This window comes from Temnothorax longispinosus, chromosome 1 (assembly GCF_030848805.1).
Source record: "Temnothorax longispinosus isolate EJ_2023e chromosome 1, Tlon_JGU_v1, whole genome shotgun sequence".
NCBI lineage: Eukaryota > Metazoa > Arthropoda > Insecta > Hymenoptera > Formicidae > Temnothorax > Temnothorax longispinosus.
In genome coordinates, this window is record NC_092358.1 from 12073893 (window position 1) to 12091319 (window position 17427).

At 36.2% G+C, this 17427-nt stretch overlaps 2 protein-coding genes and 1 long non-coding RNA gene across 5 annotated transcripts; 1 reads left to right on the forward strand and 2 right to left on the reverse strand.

The window, feature by feature from the left end:
- Window positions 1-3693: 3693 nt before the first annotated feature.
- Fuct6 (alpha-(1,6)-fucosyltransferase 8) lies at window positions 3694-7980 on the reverse strand. Of its 3 annotated transcripts, none has more exons than XM_071771341.1 (6): window positions 7526-7980; window positions 6727-7001; window positions 6418-6591; window positions 6111-6329; window positions 5918-5999; window positions 3694-5846 (listed from the first exon to the last, which is right to left on the reverse strand). In XM_071771341.1, exons 2-6 carry the CDS (start codon window positions 6960-6962, stop codon window positions 4788-4790), a joined length of 1770 nt encoding a protein of 589 aa, XP_071627442.1. In that variant the 5' UTR covers window positions 6963-7001; window positions 7526-7980; the 3' UTR covers window positions 3694-4787. The 3 variants fall into 3 exon arrangements, with proteins under 3 accessions (XP_071627442.1, XP_071627451.1, XP_071627432.1); XM_071771350.1 differs by having other exon boundaries at window positions 7408-7980; XM_071771331.1 differs by having other exon boundaries at window positions 7085-7980.
- A 3048-nt stretch (window positions 7981-11028) lies between these two features.
- LOC139810475 (uncharacterized) lies at window positions 11029-12285 on the forward strand. The gene is made up of 3 exons (XM_071774070.1): window positions 11029-11211; window positions 11322-11765; window positions 11923-12285. Exons 1-3 carry the CDS (start codon window positions 11147-11149, stop codon window positions 12167-12169), a joined length of 756 nt encoding a protein of 251 aa, XP_071630171.1. The 5' UTR covers window positions 11029-11146; the 3' UTR covers window positions 12170-12285.
- Window positions 12286-12775: 490 nt separating this feature from the next.
- LOC139810480 (uncharacterized) lies at window positions 12776-13750 on the reverse strand. The gene is made up of 2 exons (XR_011731370.1): window positions 13402-13750; window positions 12776-13224 (listed from the first exon to the last, which is right to left on the reverse strand). It is a non-coding gene; the product is annotated as an uncharacterized lncRNA (long non-coding RNA).
- Window positions 13751-17427: the final 3677 nt, after the last annotated feature.

A 17427-nucleotide genomic window follows, 5' to 3' on the forward strand; every position in this document is an offset into this window, starting at 1 on the left:
ATACACTAACACGTTTTGGGAATGACGGGTACTGCTCTCTGGTTATTAGTTTTTTAAATAAAGCCGATGTGACAACGTGCCCCGTGTGACAACGTGCCCCGGTCTACCCTATTATATCTATAGTGATTTCACCAACTACCAACAATTGTCCCAACAATAAACAACATGATTCTAAGTTTGATTCTAAAACTGAAGGCCTACAAAACCCGACATTTGTTTCCAAATTGTTGAATTTAAAAAGTGAAGATATGCTAGAGCTTATTGATAAGAATCTATTTCTGGATAATAAACGGACTACTCAAAGGAGATCAGTCATTCTTTATTGATAATATCTCTTCACCAGTTTCTGCGATTCCTGCTTTTTCAAGTACACCACTACTTGACCACTCGCATATGTAAACATCACAAATCCAAATGAGCGTGCAAGAACTGATTGAAGAAAACAACAAAATAGATGCTTACGAAAATAAAAAAAAAAGACAAGAAAAACAATAATTAGTAATAGTGACAAACCTCAAGCATCACCAAGTAATTATTTTAAACCATACCTGAAAATAAAAGTCATTAATCAAATAAAAGTGCCACAAAAAAAAGGATTTTTGCTGTCGTTATATCAAAATCAGTAAAATTCGAAGGAATAACAATATTTGTTGAAAATACATGTGGATTCGATGCAATCAGTCAAATACTTCATTTTAGTGCGCTGGATGATCCAGTTATTGCTCGACAATTCAATCGCCTACCAACGAGACATTGCAATTGGTTATAATGCTTTTATGAAAAGGACCAACAAGACATTTTTCTTCGACGATTCTTGATTCTGCGAGAAATTTTTCCAATTCAACGAACAGAAGCGACAAATTCACTTAATCTATATTTTTTGAATGCAGCGAATATCCGATTTAGAGTGAACTATTTAATTCCGAACCGAGTCTATTTAAAACATACGAATGTAATAATCTCACCTGCAATTTCGAACCGAAGAATTTCATTTCTTTCTGTGAATCATACAACGATTGAGTGAGAAATGGATTCAGGGCGTTGGAAGAAGCTATGCAGTTTCAATGAAAATGCACGTATTTCCAATATTAGATATGTCGTAAAAAAGAGTGTAAAGAAATTGCTACGGAGATTAATTGGACTAATTTCTACATTTTCATTGAACTTGATATAAGACCACGAATGCGAATAACTGCTGGAATCCAATGTACTCTAGGTGATTTCCCGATTGTTTTGAATTTAGAAAAAAAAATACAGGTAAGCACAGTTCACACACACAGCATCAATTAATTCGGTTTTAACATATTTTTTGTTTATTAAGCGGTATCCATAATTAATGTAGAGAATCTAAGCCGATTTTTAGTACTTTTTGAATTAAAAAAAAACCTAAATTTGAGGAAGTTATAGCTTGCTAAAGTTTCTTGTCACAGCACATTTTCGTGTACTATATTTTCTTCAATTTTGAAGATATTGCAAAAATTTAAAAAGTTTACAAAGAAAGTATGCCATGATCTATCAGACCGCTTAATAAAAAAAATTTATGTTAAAACCGAATTAGAAGAAATGCAGTATTACTCTTTCAGTTTTTAGATTAGCAGGATTAGCAGGTGTCGTTGGTTAAACTCCTGGTCATTTGGTTGCCTATTGCTTAGCGAATTACAGGTCGTTTTGGTTATTGCAACAATCTTAAAACTGCAATTAGAGTCATGCAATAATAAGACTATGATTACACCTCATGGGATTATTTATTAGTGCCATATTAAAATGCAACAAGAATATCTATTTTTAATTTTATACATTGTCAAATGTGAAGAATGAAATAATTCAATAAAACTAATAGATTTTATTAGTTTATCTTGACTATCCAGACGATATTAAATTATAGATGTTATGCACACACACACACACACACACACACACGCGCGCGCGCGCGCGCGGAGTGCAAGGGGGGCCTGCGGCCTCCCCTCCCGCATTCACCTTCGCCGGTAGGCAGCGTGGACCTCGCTTTATACAACTTAAATTACAGTTAAGTTGTAAAGCAAAATTATAAAGCACATGCATAGGGGGTGCAGGAGAGGGCGAAGGCCCCCCCCCCCGCCCACGCATATACTTTGATATATTATATAAGATATATTCATCATTGAAAGATAAGTGATATGCATTATAAGTATACATACGTTTCAAATTCGCGCACTTTTGCATGCGTGTGTGACTACGGAGCCTGCGCATCCCTGGCGGAAATATTTCTACAAAATTTAAAAAACTATAAAATATATATAATTGCCAGAATCTATTAAATTCTACATGAATTTAAGAAGTACTACAAAATCCTACATGAAAATGCTAGAATTGGAACACTTTTGTAAATTTTTGTAGTATTCTACAAGCAGATGTTTTAATTTTTTAAGATTTTGTTTCTTCTTAAATTTTTAAAATTTGTAGATCTTTGTACTATTTTTTATAAATTGTTGTTTTTCATAAAATACTACTTGCAATAATTTCTTGATTTGAGAACATTGTAATTTGTGGTACTATTTCGTAGATATTTCTACAAAAAATAACCATTTCTACAAAAAATTAAATATTTCAACAAAAATGTACAAATTTCTATTTCTAGTTAAATTTTGTAGTTATTCATAGAAATTTTTTCCGCCAGGGATGTGCCGCATGTGCCCCCAGTCCAGAGCCCAGTGCGCGTACGGTTTTTCGATTTTTTCTACGAAACCGCAAACCAACAAATTGTAGGACTGGGTAAAGGTGCAAATTCATGAGACGCTGAAAATGAGCGTCAACAGAGTGAACGTGGTTTCGCTGTGACGCTAGCGTCAAAGAAATAAAGTTGAAATTGTTTAATATCCAGCGTCATCGCTGACAAAAATTACGCTTCGATTACACTCCTAAAAAATTAAAATCGTTGAAAAATAAGACTTTTGGGGCTAACTTCACGTTCAAAATTTTGTTTTTAATTTTCCAAAAACTGGGCAACCAACAAATTCTCTAATTAGTCCAACAAATTCCAACAAAATACCAACAATTATTTTGGACAAAAAAAAGTTTATAAAGTCAATGTGCTTGGACTAACTTCACATAATAGTGTGAAAATGCCACAACGCGATTGATGCAGCCATGACGCGATGTGGATGTTTTTGATTACATGCGTGAACTTTCCATGCGTGAAAAAACTCATTTTTAAAGTACGTACATGCGTAGACTTTCCACGCGTGGAAAATTGTAAACGCATGTGGCAACTCGTCTCACGTGGAAAGTGTATGGAGGCAGTAGGTGCCGCCCCCTTACAGGGGGTTCCACTACCGTTAAACTATATAATAGTATAATAGTATACCTTGCAAAGTACATATATGTATTTAAAAATACAAGTATTTGTCAAAAATATTTTCATAATTTTTCTTATGTTTTTAGATTCATTTAATTTGTAACAATTATACAAAGAAATTTTCATAGTAAAGCATTGCATTGAGGGAATAAAATTTAGTGACATTAGGGAAAAATTTTGTAAAATTATTTTTCCCAATTTAATATTATATTTTATATAGAAATATACAACGTGTGTACTATGTCATTATATAAGAAACTTATTTGAAAATCACTCTATTTCATCAAAATATACAAACGCTTTCTGGGATATTCTATATTGTACAATTCGATTGTTGTGATAAACATTGATACAAATCATTTGCAAGCGAAGTAATTTAATGAATTTATTTACAAAGTATAATAGAGCGCGCCATAAATAACAAAATTCTATTTTTTACGTATTTTCCAAGGACATCTCGTCAATGTAAACAATGTTTCATGATCATGATAATGCATTGGCACAAACATCGGGTATTTTTATACGCACTATAAACCTTTTTTCAGTCTGTTACATCTAATATTAAAATATCATCTGGAACATCTATGTATATCTATGTATATATAGAACATCTTTATATAGGGTATATCACCTAATTCGCGCTCACTATTTATACAGCAATATATCAAAAATTGAGTCGAAAAGTCTTGAACCATTTTTTTCTATAATGCTTAGTAAAGCATTAATTATTGAGTGAAGTCAATCCAATCAACACTGTCTTTTAGCTGGGCGTAGGTCAGTGAGTCGCGCGCCTGGTAGTGTGCACTCACTCATACTACCAGGTGCACAGCTCACTGACGTACAGCCGGCTAAAAGATGGCATAATAGAAAGAAATGGCTCCTGAGCCATTCAAAAAAAGTCCTGACTTTCAAAAGTCCTGACTTTTTGACTCAATTTTTGATATTCTATATCGCTGTGTGAATAGTGGGCGCGAATTAGGTGATACCTACCCTATATACTACATCTATGTATACATATACAGAACAAATTCGATTTGCTAATAAAATATTAAGAACATTGGAATATTACATATTTTGAGTCATTATATTTTCAAAAATATAATGATTCTATTTATATAATATAAACTTATATTATAACTTCATATATAAGATTTCAAAATGTTTGGAAAATGGTATCTCTATTGGGCTATTCAAGAAAAATCACACTTTTAATCGTTCTAAAGTCAAAAGCATAATCATACAAAAGACAGATATAATCTGTTATTTTACAAGTCATGGACAATTTACTAATTTGTGACAATTTACAAGCATTAACATTGTAGTTTACAAATAGCAAAACATATACATCGTGCAATGTCATCTTTGCTAATATCTTAAGAATTTGATCCAAAGAAATAACAATTCACTTGGAACTGCATTTTGTCAGAGAATGACTTGGCTCGACCATTCTGATTTAATCGTCCTTTCCCAACAGAGGAATATTTGAATATTTGGGGAAATCTACGGCATCAACAGGATTTTTAACTTTGAAACTAGGAAATAATCCTGTCATGCTAGTTCTGATGTTGTAGCCCTTGGAGAAACCATCCCAATGATTACCAAAAACATCGATCAAGTCACCGGCTTTTAGCTCTAACTCTCCATTCTTCCTCGGCTTATGATCTAAAATAGCTACATGGGGATGTGGATTTTGTCCTCCATAATAATATATATCGTCGAGGGATGTAAATCTATCATACGCGTCTGCGTAAAAGGTTTGCATCAACTCATATGCGACGCGACATACTTGAGAACTGAACGTGCATACCAAGTAATCGCATTCCGACAGAAGGTGGATATCGATAATTATACCCTGCAACGAAGTATCCGAATATCGTTTTGCTACGGACGCCGTCTCGGCGATTTCTGGATCACCTATTATTTCGTAATTCGGATAACGTTTCCTAGATGTTGTTATCACTTTCGGATCGTCACTAGCTAAAAAGACTCTCTTCACGTCCGGCTTCGTTTCAAGTTGATCAAAATATTGTTCCACTTTAATCATATATTCATCTATGTCATGATAAGCTGCCTCGGTGCCTACTTTGTCTGTTCTACGCACATGAACACCGACGATAGGTTTTTTAAAACCAAGCTTCTCTTTCGCCTTCTCCAGCGTCCTCTTTACATGATCTTGAGGTCGCATTAAATATTTTAACACTTGTCCTACCCACCAAACTAGAGGATGACCGTGAATCTTCTCCAGTCTTGGCGCTAAGTCTGCAGGTACGCTGGGTGGCTGGGACCTTGGTTTAGGATAAACGTTGTCTACAATTGGCAGTGATATTACTTGTTTAGAGGAATCTCCAGGCCAATTAGAATGTGAAGTACCGGTTGTAGATAAACAAGTGTCGCTGAGGGGTTTAAAAACAGATTCCCAGCCATCTTTGTGATATCTCCACCCTTTAGATTTCATTACTAATGTTCTTTCTGTACCGTAAGCCACTAAAAAGCAGTACGTGATGTGATGAATCTGCAGAAAAAGAATACACTCATTTTATTTCATTATTTAACGACTTGATTATCATAATTTAATTTTCTTACCTGACAGCCAAAACCACAACCTTTATTTAAACTACATATCAGCTTCTTTGCCTTATTACAATCAGCAGGATTTTGTAGATACCTTTAAAGTAAATATAAGGGTAGCTAGATTAGGTTAGCAAGACTAAAATAGCTTAATTTTGATATATTAAATACTTTAATAGATTATATCATATCGTGCAAAATGCATTACCTAAATCGTTTCTGAACTAGATCAGATAAATCTTTTGCTTCTTTTTCCCGCCATTCATCGTAACCATCTGCCTTCTTTAATTTATCGATATTTATTATAAGTGACTTTTTATGCTCCCATGCATTTTTCATCACATCCTGTATTTCCTTTTCTCTTTGATCATACGTGAATTCATCAATGTGCTTCTTGAACTTATTCAACTCGGCGCTAATGTAATACCTGTAATGTAAAACTAAGCACGTAATTTTTCATGTAACATGTTAAGCATAATTTGTTTTAATGTCTGATCAGTTATTATCATATTTACCACATCTCCTGAACGTCGTTCCTCAATCGCCGTCGCAGTTCCTCATATTCTGAAGAGGGAACACCATGTTTTGATCCATCTTGATGATCTATCAAGTCATAATAGACCGACGCTTTCTCAAGCTTGTCTTGCATGGAGCCTAAGTGGTCCCCTTGTATAGATTTCGATCCCTCTCTGAAAATTATGTTAGTCTATACAACGAAAAGATCGTAGTACTCTGTTTCAAATTTTTTGCATTTTCAGTGTTGCTGAACTTTCCCATTTATTTTTTACATACATATATACATAATGTGCTGTACGCAAACATACCCTAATATAAAGTTCTTTAATGCATCGTTCTGCTTCTTTAGAATTTCAAAGTCGTTAACCATTTGTGTTAGGCGTTGAGTGTTCTCTTTGTTGGCAGTGTCAGTATCATGGCTTAACAACGAGTTAGACTTGAATATATGAACGATGGATATAATCAGTATCAAAAACCATGTGGCTAGCAATGCTATTCCGAGCTTCCCTAACCAACCAGGTCGTCCGGAACAAATCGCTGCCATTTTGAACAGATGGTTTCCGTTTGTGTCACATTACAGACACTGAAAATATAACAAATAACGTCAAATTAATGTAGTACATACACAAAAGAGATCCTTGATTTGTTTTCAAACTTTGTACACACAATTTTCACTCCAAGTAACTCCAATACTCTCGAATGACATACGCAGCTTATTGAATTTATCACGAATCACGATCCTACAGAGGTAAACACATATACGCGTCATGTAACGATTTTTAACACTTCAGATATCTCGATTGTATCCTCGCGTTAATTCGCGTAGTGCTCTCGCCGAAACTGTAACTGCCGATTATCGTCGCAAAGCAGGGAAATCGGAAAATAAACGCGTGTCATCTCCTGACAGTCTTGACACAAACAAGCCAAGCTGCGCGGTACGGAGTGGCGTTAATTACTTTCGCTATATGCGATCGTTCCAGCCTCTGTACCTTTGCCTTTCGAGCTCATCTCTTGCCCGACATGACATGCACGTATGTATATACACGAGTAGCGTGAACGGTGGGATAATAAATCGATGACAACTGTACGAGAGACGACGTGACGTACCGTTGCGAGATTGGAAGAAAGGTTAAGAATGTCAAGATAACCGAGATCGTCGCGAGACGAGCAATCTCCGACGGCGCAGATATAATATGCGGGATGCTCGGCACCGTCGTTGCGCGCGTGCCAACGTCATCCGAGTCCGCGGAAGCCCGAGTAGGATATCAATTATCGGTTTCGATCTTCGGCTTCCCCGTGCAATCCAGTCCAATCGCTTTTTCGCGTTTATGACGTTTACGTGTCGGCACTGTCGGCCGTTCGCCGCGCGCTTCTCGCTAGATTTGTCCGACTGAATACAGAATACAGAATACAGTTCCCGTTGGAGTAGTAAAATCCCCTCCCTCCCCGTAATTAAATCGATTCAATTTAACTATCTAAAATAAAGAATTTATTGTGAAATTAATGTCCACGATTTTATGGTTCTCTTTTGTGCTATGTCCACGACTTTGTGATATGTTCACAATTTTGTAGTACCTACTATTCCGTGTTAAGGCCTTTACACACGAATCGACGGAAGACGTAAGACGTAAATCGTAAGGAAATCCACCAATCAGAGTCGACTATTCCCCTCTTCTTCCCTCTTGAAGAGGGGAATAGTCGACTCTGATTGGTGGATTTCCTTACGATTTACGTCTTACGTCTTCCGTCGATTCGTGTGTGAAGGCCTTTATGTTCACGATTTTTTGGTTTTTTTTCCAAAGAGAATCGAAAAATTGTGGACATTATAGCACGGAAGAGAATCACTTCTTATATTTCTTAGCTCCTTTCTCTTTCAGAGCATTTCAGAGGACAATACGGTATACGGTCTGTTTTGAGCGCTGCATTGCTTGGATCGCTGATTGGGTGCGTTCAGCCGATACTCCATTGGGTCAAAGGAGAGGAAACGAGCGAAAACGAGCGACTGCTCACGATTGGCCTAGTTTACACCGATCACTTGATACGCGTATTAAATAGTAAATAACTAGTAAATAAGTCTGATTATTGGCTGATCAGTTCAAATATACTATTTGATACGCGTATCAAGAGATCGGTGTAAACTAGGCCATTGCTAGGCTAGCGGAGTATCGGCTGAACGCACCCATTAGTCCAGTCATTTGGTAGTTTTACCTGGAAAGTTTTCCAGGAGTTTTAAAAATTGGTAATTTTATATATTTCGATGTGCTCTTTCCGAATTTCAACTTTGCCACCTCGTATCTTTGCCGCTCGTGCCGCCATATTGGAAAAATGACGCCTAAAAGCAGTTTTTTGACAATATCTCCTTTCCGACTCATTCCACGATAAAAACATTTATATACAAAATAAAACTAGAGAAAATTTCCTACAATTTATGTAATAACCTTTTTTTTCGTAAAATTAATAGTTTTGGCATACGAGCGCCGCAAAGTGTAGTTCAACACGCGTTTTGGCCTAAAAACTCATTTCCACACCACCTTGAGGTAGAGTAAGCGGCGCGTTTTTTTTACCGTGGTATCCCCAGTAGGCCTAGTCCACATGCAATTCACTATTCTAAAATTTAGCGCATTCTTCTTCGCTTCGCTGTTCTTGATGGACCAGGTGTTGCGAGTTCATCGTCATTAGTACTGATCGAAACGTCACAGACCGAAATTTCTTCCACATCATCCGCGATGGGATTATCAGTTTCATCGCAATCCTCTTTGTTCTCGATTTCATCATACGTTTGCTCGAAAATAGTCTCCGTTCCTTCCTCTTCGTCGCTATCTTGTGATGGAACTTGCGAGTTAATTATCACAGGGTACCACTACAATTCGTGCATATAACTGAGCACTTTAACCCAGCCTTTCTGCATTCACAGGCTTTTTGACATCTTTTTTGACATCTTTTTTATTTATTTATTTAGTGCTCCGTTATATGCACGAATTGTAGTGGTACCTGTGATAACTCACAAGTTCCATCACAAGATAGCGACGAAGAAGAAGAAACGGAGACTATTTTCGAGCAAACGTATGATAAAATCGAGAACGAAGAGGATTGCGATGAAAATGATAATCCCATCGCGGATGATGTGGAAGAAATTTCGGTCTGTGACGTTTCGATCAGTACTAATGACGATGAACTCGCAACACCTGGTCCATCAAGAACAGCGAAGCGAAGAAGAATGCGCTAAATTTTAGAATAGTAAATTGCATGTGGACTAGGCCTACTGGGGATACCACGGTAAAAAAAACGCGCCGCTTACTCTACCTCAAGGTGGTGTGGAAATGAGTTTTTAGGCCAAAACGCGTGTTGAACTACACTTTGCGGCGCTCGTATGCCAAAACTATTAATTTTACGAAAAAAAAGGTTATTACATAAATTGTAGGAAATTTTCTCTAGTTTTATTTTGTATATAAATGTTTTTATCGTGGAATGAGTCGGAAAGGAGATATTGTCAAAAAACTGCTTTTAGGCGTCATTTTTCCAATATGGCGGCACGAGCGGCAAAGATACGAGGTGGCAAAGTTGAAATTCGGAAAGAGCACATCGAAATATATAAAATTACCAATTTTCAAAACTCCCGGAAAACTTTCCAGGTAACCTCTTCTTTTACGACCAAATGACTGGACTACATTGTGTAAAGGTAAAGCGGGGAGAACACACTTCTGCATAACGCATAATGCGTAAAGGCCATTGCACGTAAGGGCCTTGGCACATAGAAAAACTTAAGCAGTAAAACTTAAGCAGTAAGAAATCAACAGTATGGATTCGCTACCGCTTAGGGCCGTGCCTTAAGTTCTTGACTGTGATTGGCTGATTTGCTTACTGGTTGAGTTTTACTGCTTAAGTTTTTCTATGTGCCAAGGCCTTAACAAAGTTTTAAGGTGAAGTTTCATGGGCAGTAAAAAGCAGCAGCAGATCGTACTGATTGGCTACAAAATAGAGAAGTTCTAGAAACTCGAGAACTTCTCTATTTTGTAGCCAATCAGTACGATCTGCTGCTGCTTTTCACTGCCCATGAAATTTCACCTTTAGTCATAATCGTAAGGCCATAAGAAAATAGACCAATCACACTCGATTATTCTTCGAGCTCAAGGAGAATAATCGACTGTGATTGGTCTATTTTCTTACGGTCTTACGATTATGACCAAAACTTTGTTACGTGCAATGGCCTTAAGCATAAGAAAATTGATTGGTCCATACACATATGCATAAGAAAATAGACCAATCAATTTCCTTATGCTTACGCATTATGCGTTGTGCAGAAGTGTGTGTGCTCCCCGCTTAAATCCAGACAAACTTGCATAGCGCATAAACATAAGCATAAGAGAATTGATTGGTCCATATGATCTATTTCCTTATGCACATGTGTATGGACCAATCAGTTTTCTTATGCTTACGTATTATGTAGCATAAGCGTAGCATAGGACCGCTGGACCAATGAGCATCTTATGTAAATCAATATGGCGACTTTATGCTGGATGCTCATTGGTTTAGCGGTCTTATGCTATGCTTATGCTAAGCTATGCATTTTGTGTGCGATGGTCTTAAGAGTTACAGAATCGGGGTACTGGTATTCTACATATGTTGTTTTAATTGTGGCTAACATTTACTAGAGGATTGTACTAAATAAGTCCTTTGTTTTATTCGGATTTATTCTTATTTAAGTAACATTTTACGTAATTTTCTAAGATGACAAAAAAATGCTTGATATGTAAAATAGAAGCATCTCCTAATTCCATTCGTAGTTTTCACATGTAAGTATCTACATATTAATATTTCTAACCTCAAAATTTAATTAATTATATATATTTAATAAAAGTTATTTCAAATATATTTAATAAATTATAATTTTCAATATAAACAGGTTTCCCAAAAATGAATTATTAAGAAAAAAATGGATGGATGCTATAAATTTATCAACAACTCCAAACTTCAAAACTACATATATATGCAGCGACCACTTTGATGACAAATTTTTTCATTATTCTGATGAATTAAGAAGCAGAAAACGACTACGACCAGAAGCTGTTCCTGAAAACATAAATTTAAATCAATCTTATTTGTTAACAGAGAATGTTGCCAAAGAGGCAGTAACGGATAGAGTATTAGTTAGCAGTATTAATAAACCTGAAAATAATATATTAAAAGAGAAAAATTTAGAATTAAATAAAGATTGTGATAAAGAGACTAAGATATGTGGAGAAAAGATGCCTGTGAATTGTTTTGATAAAGGCTCTTTAAACGAGCAAATTTGTTCACATAAACTAAATAATAGTAGTGTAAGCAATGACTCAAACAGTAAAAAAAGGTAATTAATTCTCTTTTACAGTAATAATAAAGTATATATGTGAATTATCATACATATAATATAGATAATATTATTACAAAATATTACAATATAAATAATATTTTTATTTTTAAAATGCAATTACATTATATATAAATTAAAAGAATTAAAATTTTAGGAAAAATGTATTTACGCAGAACAAAGCTGTAAAAAGAGTTCGTTTTATGAATGGTTTTAAAACAGAATATATATTTCGAGAAGACTTCGTTTCTGATGAAGCTTGGAATCGATTCTTAAGATTCACAACTTATAAAAAATCGAAAATGGCAGCTGCACATAACAAAAACTCACGCAAAGGAAAAAAAATAAAAAATTTAAAAGTTTTGATAAAAGAGAAAAAAAAAGAGAAGAAACACTCCTTGTGAAGTAAAATTTACTTCCACTCAAGTTAATGTTTTTCTGCAAAATAACAAATATCATATCTTTGAACATAATTACAGTGAAAGTGAAAGTTGGTATTCTCCTGAATACGCAGAAGAAATCATTAAACATACAGCTGGTTCAATTTTTCATATTTTAAAACGTAAAATTCACTGTAAAAAGTGCTGTGAACTATTACCTACTATTAGATGGAGCCAATAGTACTTTTAAATCTAAATTAACAATTTTAAAAAATCGTGGAGGCTTGAATTTTGCATCTGATGATGTGAATTTCATTTGCAAATGTATAGAAAAAATTATACGTTAATGTAAAAATTTATTAGCTAAAAACATAAATACAGTATTAATTACTAAAACATTTGAAATTTTTCCAAGTACAATTTTTGATAATAATAAACATTATCTCGAGCAAGACCTTTTTATAGACCACCGTAATCAATTAATTTTACTTATAATAAAAAACCATATAGATATTCGTTTAAAACACGGATATGCATATTATATTGTTTGTACTAAAATTTTTGTGTCAAATAATAAAAGACTGATTTATTTATAACTATTTCATATATAATTAACTAACATTGTATAAATATGTAATAAATTTCTTTTATTATTATATATATTGAGTATATTTATATACAATTCCATATTCAATTCCATATTTAAAAAATTAGAAACTTGCATATTGCTTCCTTATCATTACAGATCGCTACCATTGCTCCTATTTTATTTCGCTCACAAAGCTCCTATTATGAAGAAGATTGTATTTTATTCGATGCATAATTATTTATAGTATTTATTAGTTTGGCTTCCTCATAGAGGAAGCAATGTGAAAGTTTCTAATTTGCACACTTTTTTTAATTTTAAATGTAATTTTTTTATGAACTGATAGAGGGTTAGCTTAGTAGCATAAGTGGGTTTTACAATCGATGCAATGTCAAATCGATTTTGACTTTGGGACTTCAAGTTACATGGTCCATATATGGACTTCGCATATGGACCTTTAATTGCGTATAAAGTTGGGTCTAATTAACCAAATCTTAAAGAATTATATATGAAATAAGGGTAAAAAAGACTGACGAATATAATAGAATTATAAATAGCCCGATATCTTGAAATTGGCGGAAGTTAGAGCAACCATGAACATTTTTCAAAAAATTCAAAATTTTATAAAGAAAGAACCCTTTTACCGATTATCGCCAAATTCAATACCAACCTTCTTTTAATGATACTCTTTAATGATATAAAAAATTACATGTATAACTTATACATGTAACTTTTTAAGCAGAAATCGGTAATCCCTTCACCGATCCTCGCCAAATTCAATAACAATCTTTAATGATCGATACTCTATCCATAACTTTAGGGTAGACCGAGGCGAATCGGATCAATATAAGTTTCAAGACAATTTTCGTTAGTGTTTTGTTTCAAACGAGCTGTTTTATCGTACTAATTACTAATTAGCACGATAAAACAGCTCGGTTGAAACACAACAACAAACACTGTCTTAGGGCGGTATTTATAGTCGGATCTTATATCTAAGATCGTCTTATGGTGCGTCTCCACCTGCGAGTAAGAACTCTCGAGAGCAAAAAGAAAGAGAGAGAGAGAGAAAGACTCTCGAGAGTCTTTCTCTCTTTCTCTCTTTTTGCTCTCGAGAGTTCTTACTCGCAGGTGGACACGCACCATTAAGTCTGGTCAAAAGCAGTCTTAAGACTCCGTCCAGCCAATCAAATGACCGTATTAGCAACTTAAGACATTACTTAAGACGGTCTTGAAATAAGATCCGACTATGAATACCGCCCTTAAAACTTATATTGATCCGATTCGCCTTGGTCTACCCTATACATTTTTTAGGCCTATACATCACCGATTCTCGCCAAATTCAAAATAACCTTTCTTTAATAATACCCTATATATAAGATTACATGTATAACTTGTACAGTTTTTAGGCAAAAATCGGTAACCCCTTCACCGATTATTGCCAAATTCAACAATGATACTCTATCCATAAAAAAAATTTAGCTCGATATCTCAAAATTTGCGGAAATTAGAGTAATCATGTAGATTTTTTTAGATAGAAATCGATAACCCCTTTATTATTAGCAATTTTTCTAATCTATATATATAAAGGAAGATGTCCTGACTGACTGACTGACTGACTCATCAACGCCCAGCCCAAACCCCTGAACCGAATTTTTACCAAAAGTATATGAAATAGAGGTAGAATTTTCCGGGGAGTGCCACTATGTGTATAGTTTTTTGTTACCAATTTTCTGGAAACCGGTTTTTCTAATTCTTCTAATTTTTCGGGAAATAATTGACCGAATTTTAAAGAATTGTATATGAAGTAGGGGTAGAATATATTTTACGGGATAATGTGTATAGTTTTTGTTACCGATCTTTATGGAAACCGGTTTTTTTAATTTTTCTAATTTTTCGGGAAATAATTGATTGAATCTCAAATTATTATACATGAAGTAGGGATAGCATTTCGCGGGGAGTGCTATAAAGTGTACTATTTTTTGTTACCGATTTTTTTGGAAACCGGTTCCGAATGATCGAATCTCAAAGAATTGTACATAAAGTAGGGGTAGAATTTCTCGGGGAGTGCTATAAAGTAAATAATTTTTCGTTACCAATCTTTTTGGGAATCAATATCAGAAGTTTTTCGAATTTTTCGGGAAATAATTGATCGAATTTTAACGAATTGTATATAAAACAGGGGTAGAATTTCCCGGGGAGTGCTATAAACTGTATAGTTTTTCGTTACCGATCTTTTTGGGAACCGGTATCTTTTTAGAAATTGGTTACAAAATTTTTCCAATTTTTTAGGAAATAATTGAGTGAATCTCAAAGAATTGTATAAGACGCAATTGAACTTCAGTCGATAAAAAAGTAATATTTTTCAATTTATAGTTTGGACGAAACGTCGTCCGATTAAATAATTGCTAAGATTTTTTTGTTGTTTTGTTTGTTGTTATTTATTTTATTAGAACATATTTAATTATTTTTGAACATTACAACATTTTTGCATAATATTTCTTGTTTCACAAAATTATTTTCCGTGTCGTCCTCGTCTTCGTCCTCGTCCTCCACGCTGCACTCTGCTAGAATGGATCCAGATGATTCCGTCTGCGTTGATGAATCCTGTTTTTTCCCGATGTTCCGTCTGCGTCGAGGAATCTGGATTCTCCTGCTGTAATGTCTGTGTCCCTTCAGTAGTCCTCCGGATGGGTGATAACGAAGGCGGAGAGATCAGGGGTGGAAGAACCCACGGATTCTTCGGCGTAGACCCTCCTGATTCTGGCGTCGACGTCCCGATTTCAAATGGCCGTTTCCTCTTTGGCGTTGTTGATTCCACCGGGATTGGGCGACTTGCGCCGAGGATTGGCGAATGGCCGGTGGGGCGACCGGCGCCGGAAGTCGGCGTTAAGCCGGGGGACGAGCGACTAGCGCAGGAAGTCGAAAAGCGACTAGCGCTAGGAGTCGGCGGAACGACGGAGACTGGGCGACTGGCGCCGGGAGCAGGGCGCCTTGCGCCGGCAGATGACGGCTTGGAGCCGTGAGCCAGGCGTCCTGCGCCGGAAGCTGAGCGACTAGCGCCTGGAGGAAGCGGCTTAGCGCCTTTCACTGGGCGACTAGCGCCTGGGGCTGCGACGGGCGCAACCACCTTCTTCTTGACCGCGAAAATCTGATCAAGAGGAAGAAGGCGAGTCTTGCGCCTCTTCCTTCCTCGTAAGAACGAGGAGGATTCTTGTTATCCAAAAGACGAGGCGTTTTGACCTGTATATGTATCGCCAGGACAATTCGCCGAATCGCCGAATTTCCTCGAAACCGCACGCCTTTATATTTCCTCACGACAGAATTTGAAATACGAGTTATGACATCCATCTATGGGCGATTTTTTGCAAAACCCAGTTGCTAGGAGACACGAAGTCCTGTCAAACAAATCGGAGTAATTGCAATTTGACAGATTGCATCGATCTTTTTAACAATGTCGTACAATGTCTCCAGTACTTTCCGCGACTTCCTGGTGGCTGACGACGGCTGCCACAATAGCATTTGAGAGAGAGAAGGGGGGGGGGGAGAAGGAAAAGGAGAGGGAAAGAGAGGGAGAGGGAGGAAGAGGGAAGGAGAAGGAGGGAGAGAGATGGATATAATAGGGAGAGAATGGAGAGGGTGAGAGGAGGTTCTCCTCTCCTCTCTCTCTCTCTCTTTCTCTCTGAGATCTCTTTCTCTTTTGCTGCCTCTTTCTCTCTCTTTCTCTTCTCCTCCCCCTTTCTCTTTCTCTTTCTCTCCTTTCTTTTCCTCCTTCTCCTTCTCTCTCTTCTCTTTCTCTTCCGCTCTCTTTCTCTCTTTCTCTTTCTCTTCTCCCTCTTTCTCTCTTTCTCTTCCTCTTTCTCTCTTCCCCTCTTTCTCTTTCTTCCTTTCTCCCTTCCTCTCGTCCTCCCCCCCTTTCTCTCTCCCTCTTTCTCCTTTTCTCTTCTTCTTTCTCTCTTTCTCCCCCCTCTCCTTTTCTCCTTTCCTCTTTCCCTCTTTCTCCCTTTCTCCCTCTCTCTCTCTCTCTCTCTCCCTCTCTCTCTCTCTCTCTCTCTCTCTCTTCTCTCTCTCTCTCTCTCTCTCTCTCTCTCTCTCTCTCTCTCTCTCTCTCTCTCTCTCTCTCTCTCTCTCGCTCTCTCTCTCTCTCTCTCTCTCTCTCGCTCTCTCTCTCTCTCTCTCTCTCGCTCTCTCTCTCTCGCTCTGCTCTCTCTCTCTCTCTCTCTCGGAGCCTCTTTGCGTATTTTATTACATATGTCCTCCGGGGCGAAGCCCGGGTAACCAGCTAGTTCTATTATATTCTTCAGTTTTTTCTACCCCTATTTCATATATAATTCTTTAATTGATTAATTAGTTTTTGAGTTATAAAAATTTATAAATAAATAAATTTGGCGCGCGCGCGCGCACACACACACACGGACATTTTTTAAAATTGCGATTTTTCGACGTTTTAGAACATTCTGAACACATTGGCATCGAAAACTAAAAAAACAATTTTTTCTTCGGTCTTTTCTCCCCCAATTTCATATAAATATAATTTTTTAAAATTTAGTTGATTTAGACCTAGCTTTATATGCAATCAAAGGTCAATATACGAGGTTTATGAAAACAAAAGCTTCCTCTATGTCCTATGAGGAAGCAAATGTAATGTACCTAATACTATGTATCTTTGCTGTAATAATTTTGGAAATTTTTCTTTAAG